Source organism: Python bivittatus, unplaced genomic scaffold (genome assembly GCF_059951505.1).
Source record: "Python bivittatus isolate LINGU-HERP-01145 unplaced genomic scaffold, Pbiv_v1 ctg000590_np1212, whole genome shotgun sequence".
NCBI lineage: Eukaryota > Metazoa > Chordata > Lepidosauria > Squamata > Pythonidae > Python > Python bivittatus.
This window is the reverse complement of record NW_028277086.1, coordinates 13825484-13840561: the sequence shown is the minus strand read 5'-3', so window position 1 is coordinate 13840561 and position 15078 is coordinate 13825484. Positions and strand designations below refer to the sequence as shown.

At 38.3% G+C, this 15078-nt stretch overlaps 1 protein-coding gene across 7 annotated transcripts in view; it reads right to left on the bottom strand.

The window, feature by feature from the left end:
- The window catches only part of ENPP2 (ectonucleotide pyrophosphatase/phosphodiesterase 2), a 75252-nt gene that overhangs the window by 20204 nt on the left and 39970 nt on the right, over positions 1 to 15078 (bottom strand). For 5 of the 7 annotated variants that reach the window (XM_088149019.1, XM_088149018.1, XM_088149020.1 and 2 more), the window contains exons 8-14: positions 14411 to 14530; positions 13135 to 13190; positions 11781 to 11846; positions 10579 to 10651; positions 3683 to 3835; positions 1433 to 1541; positions 457 to 582 (exon numbers count right to left, since the gene is read on the bottom strand). In XM_088149019.1, the coding sequence (XP_088005145.1) occupies positions 457 to 582; positions 1433 to 1541; positions 3683 to 3835; positions 10579 to 10651; positions 11781 to 11846; positions 13135 to 13190; positions 14411 to 14530 (703 nt within the window). The remainder of the gene's footprint in view (positions 1 to 456; positions 583 to 1432; positions 1542 to 3682; positions 3836 to 10578; positions 10652 to 11780; positions 11847 to 13134; positions 13191 to 14410; positions 14531 to 15078) is intronic. The other 2 variants (XM_088149022.1, XM_088149021.1) reach the window with 1 other exon arrangement.

Here is a 15078-nt window from a genome sequence, read left to right as displayed (position 1 = left end):
AACGACAGGTTTGGTTAGAGAAAGATACTTTTTTTTCCTCACAGAAGAATCACTGTAGGCCTCAAGGAAGAACATGATGGGAAAAAAGTGAAGCTCAGATCTCAAGATGAAAAATTGCTAGGACAAGCTTGGCACACTATAGAACCTGCACAAGTTTTTTTTTTTTTTGGCAAACATTTGCAGAAATGCACCATCTAATTTCTGTTTGCTCATGGTTCTTGGGGTTTAGTTCATTGTGAAGCAAAATCTTTTCAAATATCTGGCTCTATTGGGACTTATCAGTCAGGTAAAAGAGCAATTGTCTTTCTAAATAGCAACTGTATCTCTCTAAAGGTGGAAGGACCTTTATAAATATGTTCCCTCCACCTCATCTATTGGAAACTGAGCCTCCAAAAGGGCACAGAAGAAAATGGACATGCTCCAAGGTATAGGGTCAATGTAGAAAAGTCAACTTACATTTAACATTGCTATTAGCTTTGGCACGAATACGCCCTAGAGTTCCAGGGATCAACGTTATGTCTTCTATGTTAGACAAATAGTTGCTCAAATATTCAGTTCTTTCACAAGCAGCATCTTCCATTCCTATAGAATAAGCACCACTGCATTATTAAAAGAAGTATGTGTAGATATTTGCTATCCAGATGTTGAGAGATGGGAGTAATTTTATGTCTTTTTCAGCTTTAAAACACATATTGTCCATGCATTTTTTGCCTACAACAAAAACAATCAAAAGTACTGTGAGTCAGCTCTCCCAAGATACTTCCTTTCATGTTAGAAGAGTTTGATCCTTAAAATTTTACAAAGCTATAATAATAAAATATTTTTTAAAAATTAATAAGAAATCAGAGGACAAATTCTTTAAAAAGGAATCAGGGGATGTACATATCAGTCTAAGTTTATTGTTTAACCCAGAAATAACTTCCTCAGATTTAAATGATGCTGAAAAACGACCACCATTTCAGCAATTAAAATATATTAATGTACTGGATTAAGTTTTAAAGATTAAAATATTCCCACAAATATCCTATAAGTAGCAGTAAGAGGAGAATTCTAATCCCTGAAGTTATGAACAGCCAAGAAGTCTTATCAAGTTTGCCATTGTGCTGCTCAAAAATGCAAATTAAAGAATAAAATATGAGATCATCAAACATGTCTATAATCAGATTAAACTATTTCTGATTTTTAAAAAAGCACAAAGTTGCACTATGAGTCAGCTATTAAGAACCCGTGTTCAGAAATCTGTTCACAATCAATTTGTTCCCAAAACTTTGTATCTTTGGCTGAACCTATACTGTGTGCTGGTACGTGATGATTTCTCCCTCTAAATGAAGTTTCAGTTTAAATACAGCTCATCTTAACAGATTAATAAAATGCCATCCAGTAGAAACTGAGTCTTTCCTACATCAAAGCCAAGCAAAACTTTTTTAATTACCATGATCCCCCACGAAGATAATGTTGGCACATCGGTGTAAGTTCAGCTGCTTCAATCCATCCATTAGTTGCCCAAGGATCTTGTCAATATCTCTTAATGGAGTTAACATCTATATATACACACATATATTTGCACAAAGAAGGAGAATTAATCTTCTTTTTTAGCTTTCACTACAGGTTACACTATCAGCCCCCTGAGTTTTGATCTGTTGGTATGTTTACATTAACTGATATATTTATATCATATTAATTGTACTATACTATATTACATGGTATTATTTTCTCTAGCACTACTTCACACCAAAACCAGTCTAGTCCAGAATTCTGGTTCTTGCATGGCCAACCAGAAGTTTTTTGGGGAAAAAAGACTTGCTGACAATAACTTCATGCACATTAATCCTTAGCAACTGTTTTCAGAGACATGCTTATCCCTCGGGGTAATTGATGTCTAGAGGTGATTGATAGTTTTTATCTTTCATGTATTTATTTTCTTTCATTATATTCTTCGCCCATGCTTATCAAAACAGCATGATCAATACTAATCATATCTGATATACAGAACACATGAAGATTTTCCTTAAAACCTACAATGTACTGGTGGACTCCGACACATCGTATCAAAAATCATTGATCTTAAAGAGTTAAGTAAACACAAGGAAATTTTAACAAGCTTGTGAGCTATACTAAAAGGTGTACCCATAATCTTCTGATGCTGGTATTAAAGAATATCACACTTATGCTGTATCATTTAACATTTTAAAAGTTGCGATAAGCTAGGGTTCTTTACTCCTTTTTTTAATTCCTAAAAACATAAATCCAACTCAAGATCTCTGGAAGCCATATTCTAAAATAAAAAAATCAAGCATAGAGCCAAGATAATTTTAAAACAGAGCAATGGGTCACTTCAATCAATAAAGGTCTTGCAATAATATTTTTCCAACCTTGATTCCTAACAGCACACTTATTTTAAGAGACTAGAAGAGGCATATGGGAATCCATGCAGCCTGCAGGTTTCATGGACCTCATTCAGTAAATGAGTTTTAAAGCAAAGTTGAGCAGCCATTTAAGAAAGAGAGCTGCTGGGCATGATTTATATATAAAGCATGATAGAGAAACAGCTTCTTTCCATCCTCCCTTCCCTTTCAATGTACGAACTCTAATGCTGGAGTTCATACAGGGCATATTCCTGAATCTCAGCTGAGTGATTTGGGTAGCTTTCATTTGTTTGTTTTATAAGAATATTTGCTCTTGAAGAATAATAATATGGTATTGCCAAGATGAAAAGGACAGCTTATCCCAAACATTTACATCCTATATCCAAATTCATCAGGAAAGTCTGAAAAGACATTTCATACTGTGAAACACTCAAACATCAAATTGAGTCCATTTCTATGAGTCCACAGCTGGAGAACCATGGCCAGGCTTTCGGGCTTTCAATCTAACTTTCAGCCACATCCATGACCTACACTGATTCTATATTTAGAATGAAGCCACCTTATCAACTTGTCCTTACAATCATGTTCTCATCCAACTTGATCACTGAGAGTAACAATTCAAATAGATAGCAGCCTCAGATAATCTTCCTTTGAACTTACTGATATTCATTGCCTCAAAACATTCATAAAGCTCCAAGCATCATCCAATATTTCAAAATATTTGGTACCATACAGTTATTGATAATTAAATTAAAAAGGACTATAGACCAATTCTTATGAAAGATGTTTCATTTGTTGTCTCCTGCTAAAGGAAACCAATGGTTTCATGTCATGTTTTGAAAGGAAGTAACCTGGCAAAATTTCTCCAACACATTGCAGTTATTACAAGTAGAACATTCTAGAGGAGCAAATCATCAGTTCCAAGGAATTCATTTTGGCTGAAAAATGCAGCTGTAAGGGTGACAATAAGTTTGATTCTACGGGCGAATCCAACATTTTCTACCTTTAGAAAACTTTAAACGGATTTTTAAATCAGAATCTGTGACGTTAAAAAAAATAGTTAAGGATTTTAAGAATAAGCCAAGATATGGAGAATGCTATTCCAAAGAAGAGGGGGAAGAAAAAGAAGGAAGAGAAAAACATCAAATTAACCCAGTTGCTTTGTGGCAGTCTGTTGTTGTTGCCTTTCAAGATGGCTGCACTGAAAGTTCCATTTGGAAAAAGATAATTCCCAAGTTTGGAGGACAAAAAAAAAAAAAAAAATCAAGTCGTTTAAGAGTCTCAGAGGTTGATATGTACCAGTTTTGAAAACTTACTTTGTTCCGACGGGATTCCGCAGATGAGTGTTCCATTCTAGGTACCTTTCGTCTTCTCTTTGAAGGAGCAACACGTCTTTTCTGTCTCCTCTTAGGACTGATTTTTCTTTTAGGTCTTTTAGATGGAGTAAGAGGGGAGCCAAAACTACTCTCCTGTACTGGCGGAGAGAGATGCTTGGACTCAGAAAAAGCTCATCTCAACTAAGCTAACACCAGATAGTTAAAAACTACCTGTGTCTAGGACACCATGCACTAAAACTTGGTTAAAACCATTTATAGTGGTTCTGTGGTCAATTCAAGGTCAAGATTGAAAAGAAGAAGTTAATTATTTGTAAATAACAGCCCTGGGGCCTGCAGGAAAAAACACTCTGAAGAGGATGTCTGAATTATGTAATTATTTATGGGGCGCGATACTCTTTTTATGTTTATCAAGGGAAATAAAGTATCAGTAGTAGTGGCCATTGCTATCACTAGATATTTAAGACATATTTATGTCTTAAATTGTTATACTAACTAATTAATACTTCACTATTCAAACAAAGATAAGGATTTTCCCAAGTCAATAGGTGCCCATGAAAGCAGGCTTCTTCAGAAGAAAGAGTATAACATACGATATATATATATATATTTAATTTCAAATAAATTAAAATTGTTCATATTGTATTTCTATACTGTTAAATTTCCAGTCACTATCAACTCCATGCAGATGAAGGCATGCCCAATTTTTAAAAGAGGCTCAGAAGGCATGGCATTATTAACTGGCAAATCTGGAAGGCATTAGTATTGACCTGTCATTCATTCTGATCTTTAAAAGGGGGGGGGGGACACTGAGCAACACATCCTGCATTTGCTTTCTGTAGGATACCATTAGATTATTTAGCTACATGCTTTAAAAAATATGGGGGGTGGGGAACTGTGAATGAACCATGTATTAAGAGGAGGGGAAATCACCTGAAAAGAAGAGCTGCAGACCCAAGCAATGCACAGATGTTGGATGCTATTTGAACTGATCTTAAAAAGAAGCAACTTTGCATGCAACTCCAATTGACAGCTGCAATGAGAGTTCTTGGCATCTTTTAGGATCAGGTTCCCGGAAGAGAGAAAGATAACACATACAGGAAGATAGTACAGCTTATTCATTAAAAAAATGGAGAAAGAAAGAAGCGAAGAGAAGGGAAGTTGAGAACTGGCAGTGATTTACAATGCCATTTGCTTCTATCTGCATAGCCATTCTCCATCTTTGCTGTTCCAATCGCAGAGCCACGTTCTTGGAAGAAAAAACATTACCATCTGCCATGCTGTTTCTTTGCTCCCAGACAAGCAGCTGGAAGGGCAATGCTAATCCAGTTCCATTTGTCTCTCTTCAGAAAGCAGCTTCAGAGTTTTCTTTTTAAAAAATAGGAGGGGGGAAAAAAAGAAGAGAAGAGGAAGAGTTCAAGCTTCGTGCAGCCTTGATGAAAGCAGCAGCAGGCGGGAGAAGGATTCTGAAGAGTTTACTCACTCTTTCCAAGAGAAGCGCAGCCAGAGTTTTAACTATGCCATCAAGTGGTTCTAATAACAAGAATCCCCATTCCAGGGTAGCATGTTAGAAGAGCAGCAGAGCAGTCCTTAAGCGTACGGATGTTGTCCAATTCATAGATCATGGTAGACAGCATTTGTACATACATTCACAAAAGGGATAGCTTCTCTTTCTTAAGAAATTAAAGCTAGGAAGAAAGCCAAATCTGTATTAATCAGCCAAATCTTAGCCTCACTCCCCGCGTTGAAAGAATGAGATCAATACAAGCTGAAGATGATGATACCTAAGGTCCTTCAACTTCTAGAACTGAAAGAACTAATCAGCCAAGGTTTACTTGTACTTGAAACAGAATGTCTCAAAACAGTACATTAAATACCAAGGTATAATGGGTGAACATGCAATGTTGGATTGTTGTGAGACAGAAGATTTTTCAAGGGACAGGGCTAAAAACACAAAAACAAAAAACAACTGTGAGACCAGATAACCATGATTGGATATCTTAAATCATTTTCTCTCACTGTTAGCTCTGGTTTGGATGAGTTATTTTCAAAAAAAGAAAAAGAAAGACCAACCCAAGATCTTGTGCATTAGCAATCAAGCATATCAAATTATTTGGGCTCCAGCCTCTACAAAACCTATTGTGACTTTACCTCCCCACACACAGATTGGTACTTAATCCAGATGACTGGCTGATCTTGCAAGGTCAACAAAGGTGACGGATCAGAAATGGGTCTAGGTGTTCCTTACATCATCAACCTCCACTTATTTCAGTTTAGCAGTTGCGCATCCATAGGGAAACTGCCTAGAGTCCCTCTGGATTAAGGGAGGGATAAACTGCACAAATAAATAAATTTACTGACTGGAGTAGTCTATCATGGAGAAAGTGCTCTCCTTGTGACTCAATGCAGTACACTGAATGGAATACTAAATATAAACAGGAGAGACCAAACTTCAAATCTTGGCCTCAATAGATGGTCACAACCCAAAATCCTTACTAGGAAGATCAGAAGGGAAAAGAAACTCTTGTATTCAATATTCTGACTTACTTGGCCAACCTGGAGCCTGGCCCAGACCACTGGACTGCATCACTTCCAATCAGCCTGGGCAAGGCTGAGCTGAGAAGTCAGTATCATCCTGTATTAAGATCAATGCTTCTCTTGCAGCCAAGTTAGTTTTACATTCCTCTTGTTCTCTTGGAATGACTTTGTAAATTATCTTCCAAAGCAAGGGTGGGGACCTGTGGATCTCTACATATTACTGGACTCCAAACCTCAGCAACCAATGCTAGTATGATCTATTGGCAAGAATGATGGGATTTCTTGTCTGGCAATATTTGGAGGACAATAAAATCTCCTGATCAACTTTATTGATCTTTAAGTCACCCTGATCTTTCCAGGGGAAGACTGTTTTGTTGTTGTTATTGCTCTTGTTCTTGCTTTCCAAAGACATTTTTTAAAAAAGGATCAGAAAGTAAATGCATTCTGCAGATGATAATCTTTCAGGTGAAGATTACCACCTGCAAAATAGAAGTTAAATTTATTTAGTATTAAATTTATGGTTTATGATTCCTGCCTTGCATACTATGAAAGGTAAACATTAAGAACATAAAGAAAACAAAATACAAACAAAAACTCATTACAAGCACTACCCTGAAACAAATATATATATATATACACACACACACACACACACACATATACATACATACACACACACTGTAGTAAATATCCCAGCAATAATTACACACAACCTCCTTCCCCCACAATTCTGGACAGCCAGTATTTCTTTATCTTAGCAACTGCATCACCATGAAGTTTAATTTGTGCTGGTCTTTATTGTCTTTTGTGTGTTTTCCTTTACCCATTTCCTATCCACACCTCAATAGCGATGCAGTCAGAAAATCATCTTAACTATGACATTAACTGGGAATTCACAACGTACTTAATTATACAGTATAGTGGAACCTCGGGTTACGAACTTAATCCATTCCGTGACTCTGGTCGCACCCCGAATTGGTCGCAACCCAAAGGAAATTTCAGGGAGGCGGCTATTGCTTGGAGGGAGAGTCCCCCTCCCTACGGCCACGTGTCAGGGGCGGAAAAATGGCCGCGGACCACGTGTCAGGGGCGGAAAAATGGCCGCGGACCATGTGTCAGGGGCAGAAACTGGCCGCGGACCACGTCAGGGGCGGAAAAATGGCTGCGGACCACGTGTCAGGGGCGGAAAAATGGCCGCGGACCAGTGTCAGGGGCGGAAAAATGGCCGCGGACCATGTGTCAGGGGCGGAAACTGGCCGCGGACCACGTGTCAGGGGCGGAAACTGGCCGCGGACCACATGTCAGGGGTGGAAAAATGGCCACGGACCACGTGTCAGGAGCGGAAACTGGCCGCGGACCACATGTCAGGGGCGGAAAAATGGCCGCGGACCGTGTCACAGGAGGGAAAATGGCCGCGTATCCTGTTCGTACCCCGAGGCGGAGTTCGCAAACCGAGGTAAATTTTTGCGGCCAGAGCTGGTCGTAACCCGAAAAGTTCATTAACAGAGGCGTTCGTAACCCAAGGTACCACTGTAATACCATTCCTAAAGTAATAGAAAATATAAAAATACATTGAAAATTGTCAAATCTTCTATAACTACAGCTTCAACTTAACATAGATGCCATTTTAGCTTTGATTTCACACCAGGAGAGATTTTAGCAGTCATTTCCATCACAACATGTCTATATACATATTTGTCCTTTCACTTTTGCTGGGGTTCAACTAATCCTAATATTTCTTTTATACATACAGTATTATTCCAACAGTGGTTGTGGAAGTGGACGTGTGATGTGTGTGGACTGAGATCAGTTATGATGAACCCAAATGGGTGAGAAAATAAATATTTTAAGACATTGGGAGTGGGGGTCTTCTACAATTTGCTTCCCAGCTCTACTGATTAAGCATCATCTGAATATCTAAGATTAATCCTAAATGTTTAACGTATAGCCAGCTCAAAACAACAGAGTGGGTGGGATATGGGTAAGGAAAGAGAAAAGAATTGCTTTTGATTGTCAAAATGCCAATATTATTAAGGAAACCTTGAGGGTTTTTTCCTCTAATTTCTCCCTTCTAACTGCTTCCTGAGATATTTACAGCTCCTTATAAGCTGGAAAGGTGAAGAGAAACAATAAATAAATACTTCCTGTGCTTTCTTAAAAAGAATCCTGCCCAGATGTAAATCAGAACATCTGTGTAATTTCCACAGAAGAACTGACTTCTCTAAAGGTTAATGAAGAACCTTGAGGCCAAATCTATTGTGATAAATGAGATCAAGATGTCTCTTCTCCATTTCATCTCGAGGGAAACAGCAGCTTGAGTTGAGGGCTGAATATTTCAACATGGGGAGGAGAAATCTGCTCCTTCCTCTCTGAACCCCAAACAAATAGGGTTCCCCTGACTGCTTTGTCAGGTGATACAGGTGAAACCTGTGAGACTCATGCTCTATTCCACATCGCCTCTGACTCTCATTTGACCTCCGGTCACTTTGACACCATCTGCAGGTTTGGGACTAATTGAAGCAGGGTTTGACAGATTGCAGCTGAACTTCACTGCCAAAGAAAATACTTGCAAAAGCCAAAACTTGATTTCACAGATCTGCAGCTAGGGAAGAGAATCTGTTGTCCCCACTTCCAAGTCTGAAGCTTGAAGAGGGTGGAGATGACCTCCACAGCAAAAGGACCCTTCTGCAAGAGTGAGGGTGATCTCTATAGCCAACTCCAGCTCTAAATTTAGCAATATTATTTTGGTGTTGGACTTCCAAAATACACTGAGAGCTGCAGGGCCAAGTGTTGCAACAGCCAGCTGGGGACTCCCAAGAGCCAAAGGTAAAAGAGATGAGTCCCAGCAAGTCCTTCAAGGGCTGTCAATAACCATATTGGCTGGGAAAGAGTAGAAGCTGACATCCAACACATCTGCAGAGTACAAGTCTGAGGAAGGGTGTTGTAGGGTAAGTATTCCACAATCTTGGAATAAAATCAGGAAACTTGGATTTAAATAGTTATAATTACATTAAGAAGAGCTTTGAATCAAGTTGCTGAAGAAATCAATCCTCTCCTTGTCCTCAGATATAGACTTCTTAAAAGCCATTTCTTTATTCAAGAGTGAAACTGTGGATAAACTTTTGCCACACACTGATTAATTCTAATAGGCCCATCAGCAGATGCATAAAATTGTTTTCTATGGTGGCAGTGATCCACCAGTTTAGCAGTCTCAGCCCTGGAGCAGCAACCCAACACTGACCTATTCTTTCCATGTTCTCCCAACTCTGTTGGAGCTGTTTGTTTAAGCAGTTCTTATGTAGCTGGGAGAATATTCCCTTAGAGTCTATGATCAAAGGTTAACTGTGTAGGTCTTCCCTGTGGAACAGCATTTTACTAGGATTTGAGGTAACAGAATAATTAACCACTGTGCTTGGAACTTGGAAAACTTTTTCTCAAACTTCACATTGGCCCTGGATTCACAGAGTGGAAAAGGAAGCAGGAGGAACGTATTAGAGTGCTGGAAGGTTATAGACAACTCCCTGCCCCAATGCCATTGCCAGAGTTCCAACGTGAATTAGGTCTCTGCATTGGGTATTTACATTTATTCTCAAGGCCAAAGCATGGGATCAACAAAATGTGTAATTTGGACCTCAGTCTCACAAGTGGTTTGACAAGCAAGGTAAAGTTGTTGCTCAAACACATTCACACAGCCCTGGGTTTGGCTGCATGCTTCTATGGATTGTAACTGGAGGGGGCTTCCAGAGAGAAGTCAATCCTCTCTCCACCCCTTTATATTTTAAAGCATATCTGATTATTCTCCATATTTATATTCAAGTGGCCAACATCACTTACTAATGATGATAAGAAACAGTTAAATAAGCCTCCTTACTTAGCATACCATGCACAAAGCAAAAATCACTTTAGTTTAAAGTCAGGAGGGAATGTTCATAAATAATTTGCGTGAAAGTACTGAATTATTATAAAACATGAAAAAATAAATGCTTGTTTCACACCACAATGCTCTTTTTAATCTAGTCAACCAAGAGTAGGCCTGCAAGTCTTCGGTGATAATCCTAGCCCTGTCAACACACACACACACACACACACACACACACATATCACCAGTCCCTGGAACTTTAAGCAGATGGATAATGTCACTACCATTTTGGTCCTCTCTTGTAAATGTAGTCTCTATATTTTCAAGAAGGCCCTCTTTCCTTTGGAGGCTTATAGAGGTGAAGAATTAACTAGCTTCTTTAAACAATTTGACTCAGGACTGGCAATACAGTGACAATGACAAAACCTGAAGCACCAGGATTTTTGCATTCCACTTATGGGCAAAGATGAACTATACTAACCTCAGAACTAAATGGACCATATCGGTGGCCAGCAATATCTGGTTGGTCAGAGTAGAATGCATAAGCATAGGGCCTGAAAAGAAAAGCAGACATCACAACTTTTGTTTAGCATACAGATTCTCAAACTTTCCAGTACTGCAAACCTCTAAAATTATAAACTCATTCACGTGGCCCTGTGAATAAAACTAATGATTTCATTGGGTTTAGGGTTGGTCAAGAAATAAAAATCAATATATCCAGTAAAAGATTGCTAGAACTTTGCAACTCTATAACAGAAAGCCTACTGATTGGAAATAAGCAATAAAACAATCACATTTCAAACCATGAGGATAAGCTTGCTCAATTTTGCATAACTCCTGAAAATCTGGGGTTGTTTTTGAGAGTCGCTCTTAATTGGATCAATATTCACTCTCTGTAGCAGTAGCTTTAGAAAATCCTGATTCTGCTATCAGTCTGCGCAGGCAGAGTTCCGACAACTTTCAGCATACAAACTGTGAGGTTTGTGCATGCAAAGCTGGAGCCCAGTCAACACTTGCTCCAGGTTTTGCTTGGAGAAGCCTGCTGTCAACTTGTTTAGGCAGAGCAGGAGCAGGTTCTGACAGTGATCTCTCTCCAGGTAGCACTCTGGACTTTCCCCTTCACTTTGCTGGGATAAGGCAAAGCTGGATTGTCCTGGCAGAATGGGAGCAAGTTCAGATAGGGCTCTGACCTTGTATGCACTCTTGTTTATGAAAAAAACCAGAGAAACAGAAGGCTGTCATCTCATATATTTTCCAGTGATGAAACAATGTATTGTTCTATTTTGTAACTTCATTATAATATTAGAAAGTATGCCAAAAGAGGCACAGTCTCTTGGAAAAACATTCTATAATTTCCCCTACGAGAGGGGAAAATACTACAACTGTTTCTTCTTGGATCCTCCCTCATGGCAAAATACGATGCCACATATTCTCAATTACCCAATTAAAAAATCTTGCTATCTGCCCAACTCTTGGATTATTACTTGAAATAGGAGTAACAGAAAACCCACATATCAACAGCTTTAACCCATGTAAATTTTCCCCGGTACAGCATTCACCTCATTAGCTCATCAAGCAAACAAATATGGCTGATCAAAATTTGATGGCCACCAAGGATATCAGTAATGCAGTCATTATATTCACTGCTACAAAAGTAAGGGAGGGGACAGAGAAATTGCCAACCTTTCATTGTCTGGCATAGTTAGCCACTGCAGTATGGTTAATATTCTGCGCTCGTAAGGGATCACACTAAAACAAAACAGAGGAAAAAAGCATGAAACCTCAGTTAGATCATTAATTGTTTATGGTCTTACAGAGTTCGTCATAAGAGTAGATGTTCCATTTTTTACCTCTATGTGGTGGCTCACCCTGAGGCCACATTTACGTCAGCAATCTCTGCCTTTTTCAAACCAACTTAACTGAATTGCTTCCTCAACACCAGATCCCAGGAATCATGGCTACTAAATGTCCTCAAAATGCTCAATTCAAAAAGATTCCTTTCTTTTCTTCACAAAACTAAATGTGGCAGAATGTCCATAGTCTTTGCTAGATGACAAGCTTTCTTCTCTGCTGTCTGAAGCTTGATTGGGCTATTAAATTGTGCATGGTGTTGAAAAAGTGAATAGGATTTTTTTTTTAATCAAGAGAGACTAGAAACATTAAAACTGATGTCATCTAGCGAAGCCGAATGGTGGGAAAATCATGAAAGATAAATGAAAGTATTTCTTCAAGAACATGTAGCTCAACAAGTGAACTTTGCTTCCCTATGATGTTTTAGCAGTTGTCAGCTCAATAGCTTTAATTTAAAGGGGAAATAGCACACATTCACAGTGGATAAAACTATCAGTGGCTACTTGGAATTATGGCTAGATACTACCTTCAGCATGAGTCTGAATACTGGCAGCTGAGTAACATGCATAAGAGGACGCTGTTTTATTCATGTCTTCCTTTAATTCATGTATTCCCATCGGCTTCTTGACCACTAATGCTGGATTACATTCATTGATCCAGCAGAGTTTGTTAGATAGGTACAGCAACAAAGTACTTGTAAGTGAAGGCTGGATACCTTTACAGCTGGAAGACACTCATAACATTTGGAGGAGGGTAGCAACAGCTTTACTAACATGCAGAAAAACAAGCTAGCTTGGTACTTTGCTCAATCCAACCACCACTGCAGATCACTGATTTCCCATCCCTGCTTCAAGTGATTCCTGTAGGAATGTTCAATTAAGCACTGCAGAAAAGCACTATATAAGTAACTAGGTATTAAGAAGTAACATAAGGAGAACACTATAAGTATAATTTAATCCACTCTAAAGAAGCAAGAGAAGAAGAGTGGAAAAAATATGCTGTCGGATTTAAAAGCCATTAACAGGCAGGCCAAGGAATAAATTTTATCTTTATTTGAAAAGTTAAGCCTTATTCATTTAAGAACATTTGGTTTCAAATATCTGCATCTAGGATTGTAGCTTTGTTACTAAATCTGTCTGGTATATGAATTTTCACTTTCTAAAAATCAATAAAAATCAATACTTACTTAGACCAAAAGAATGTTCCCGCTTTCACTCCTTGCTTAGCAGCAGTAATCCATATCTAATGAGGAAAATATAATCAGATTACAACAGCTCAAAATGTCTGTGTTATAAGGACAAACTTTCTTACAACATAAATGTTTTAAAAACCAATTAAAACGTTGGTTTCTCGTACTGCATCTAAGAATTTAAGCATTTGGATCCAAGAACTTGTAGCATTTATCAAATTCTTAGAAGGGTTTATAAGAAGCAGTTCAGATAAGAAATAGAACATAAAGCCAAAGAATAAAGCTAGATAAAATATATAAAAAGAAGCTCACAGCAGCCTCAAGTTATTTTCAGTCTGACAGAATCAGAGTATCATTATTGACAATACTTGGTTGAATAGAACACAGTATGGAAATGGCTACAGGAATGGCCTGAATAAGAATGGCAATCCATAATGATGCTACTCTCAAAGCAGTATTTAACATCTGGTAGAGATGTACATCAATCATGATCTGAAGTGGGTTCTTTTGGTTGGTAGCAATCTTTCGATCTTTCCAAGTGAACTCTTTTCCTCTGAGCGTACATGTGCACATACAGTGGAGAAATGCCTTTTATGGATGAACAGACATGCGTATCACTTGACAAATGGAAATCTTCAAAGCAGCCATGTTGCCTCTTCAAAAGGACATGGCTCCTTCATGTTCAAACAGCCAGTTCAAAGGACATTCTGAAGTGACCCTCCAATAATAGGCTTCTTAATAATAGTAATAATAGTTACCCTACTAAATAGTGTAAAAAAGTTTATTTAAGACTACCCTCAAAAGGAAGAGAGAAAAATTCAATAAACAAGATAAAAAATCCTGTGCAATAAATATGCAGCTTCCCCACTTTGTCAACTCAGAATTGGCAACTCTAGCTGAAGACAATCCTGGAGTTTCCACACACATGCCCTTTGTGTGTATTTTAATGAATGCTTTTAATGAATGAAGAAACAGTCAAGGACAGCTTTTGAAGTGGTTTCATAAGCCTGGAGAAGGACCCGGCTGTTTTAATAATTCAAAAGATTTACATAGCCTAGGGTGTACATGTACCTGCTAGAAGCCACGCTTCAAAAAGGGACAGGGACAAGACCAAAAAAATAAAAGTGAAAATTAGCATTAATTGAATTAACTACTGACTAAAATGAATTCCGTGTAAAATAGTGAAAGCAACTAGTGCCACTACAAGAACTCAAAAGCCACAGCTATGAGAGTTAACCATAATGGACCAAAGTCAAACAAAACTGATACATACCGGTTGGCCTCCCCACCATCGGTGATTGAATTTCTCTCTTCCTCGAAGGCTAAAAGTAGCGTCAAATACAGGGTCGTACATTGAATTTCCAATTATTCCATGAGATTCAGGATAGAGCCCCTTTGTGCAAAAGTGAGTTAGTTAATATTACATACATACATACGTACATACATACAATTATATACCCATCTGAACACTTAGAATATATAACATCTATTTTATCTTTTTGATGGCCTCATTTTGCTTCTAAACTTGCTACTGAAGCTTCCCCTTATAGTCAATGATTATTCTGCCAGACTTCACCAAGATGATACCTTCCAGATCTGGGACTTCAGTTCCATAATCAGCAGCCAGCATGACTAGGATGGAGCTGAAGGTATCCTGTATCTAGGGAGACACCAGTACAGGACAATGCTTATTTAAGCCATGAGTCCAGAAATATTTTCATCAAGCTGGAATGATTAGAGATTGTCTTTTCTTAACTCTTTATAGAGTACATAGTCCTGATTATTTCTCCACCCCAGGAATATAAAGGGCCATCCTTAAATTAATGAGCTTTTTTCCCCAGTTCAAAAGAGGAAAGACAGTAAGATATTCAAGAGTTTTAATCTCCCAGCCATGCTAATATTAGAGAAGGATTTTTAAAAATAGTTGTATGTACGCATGAA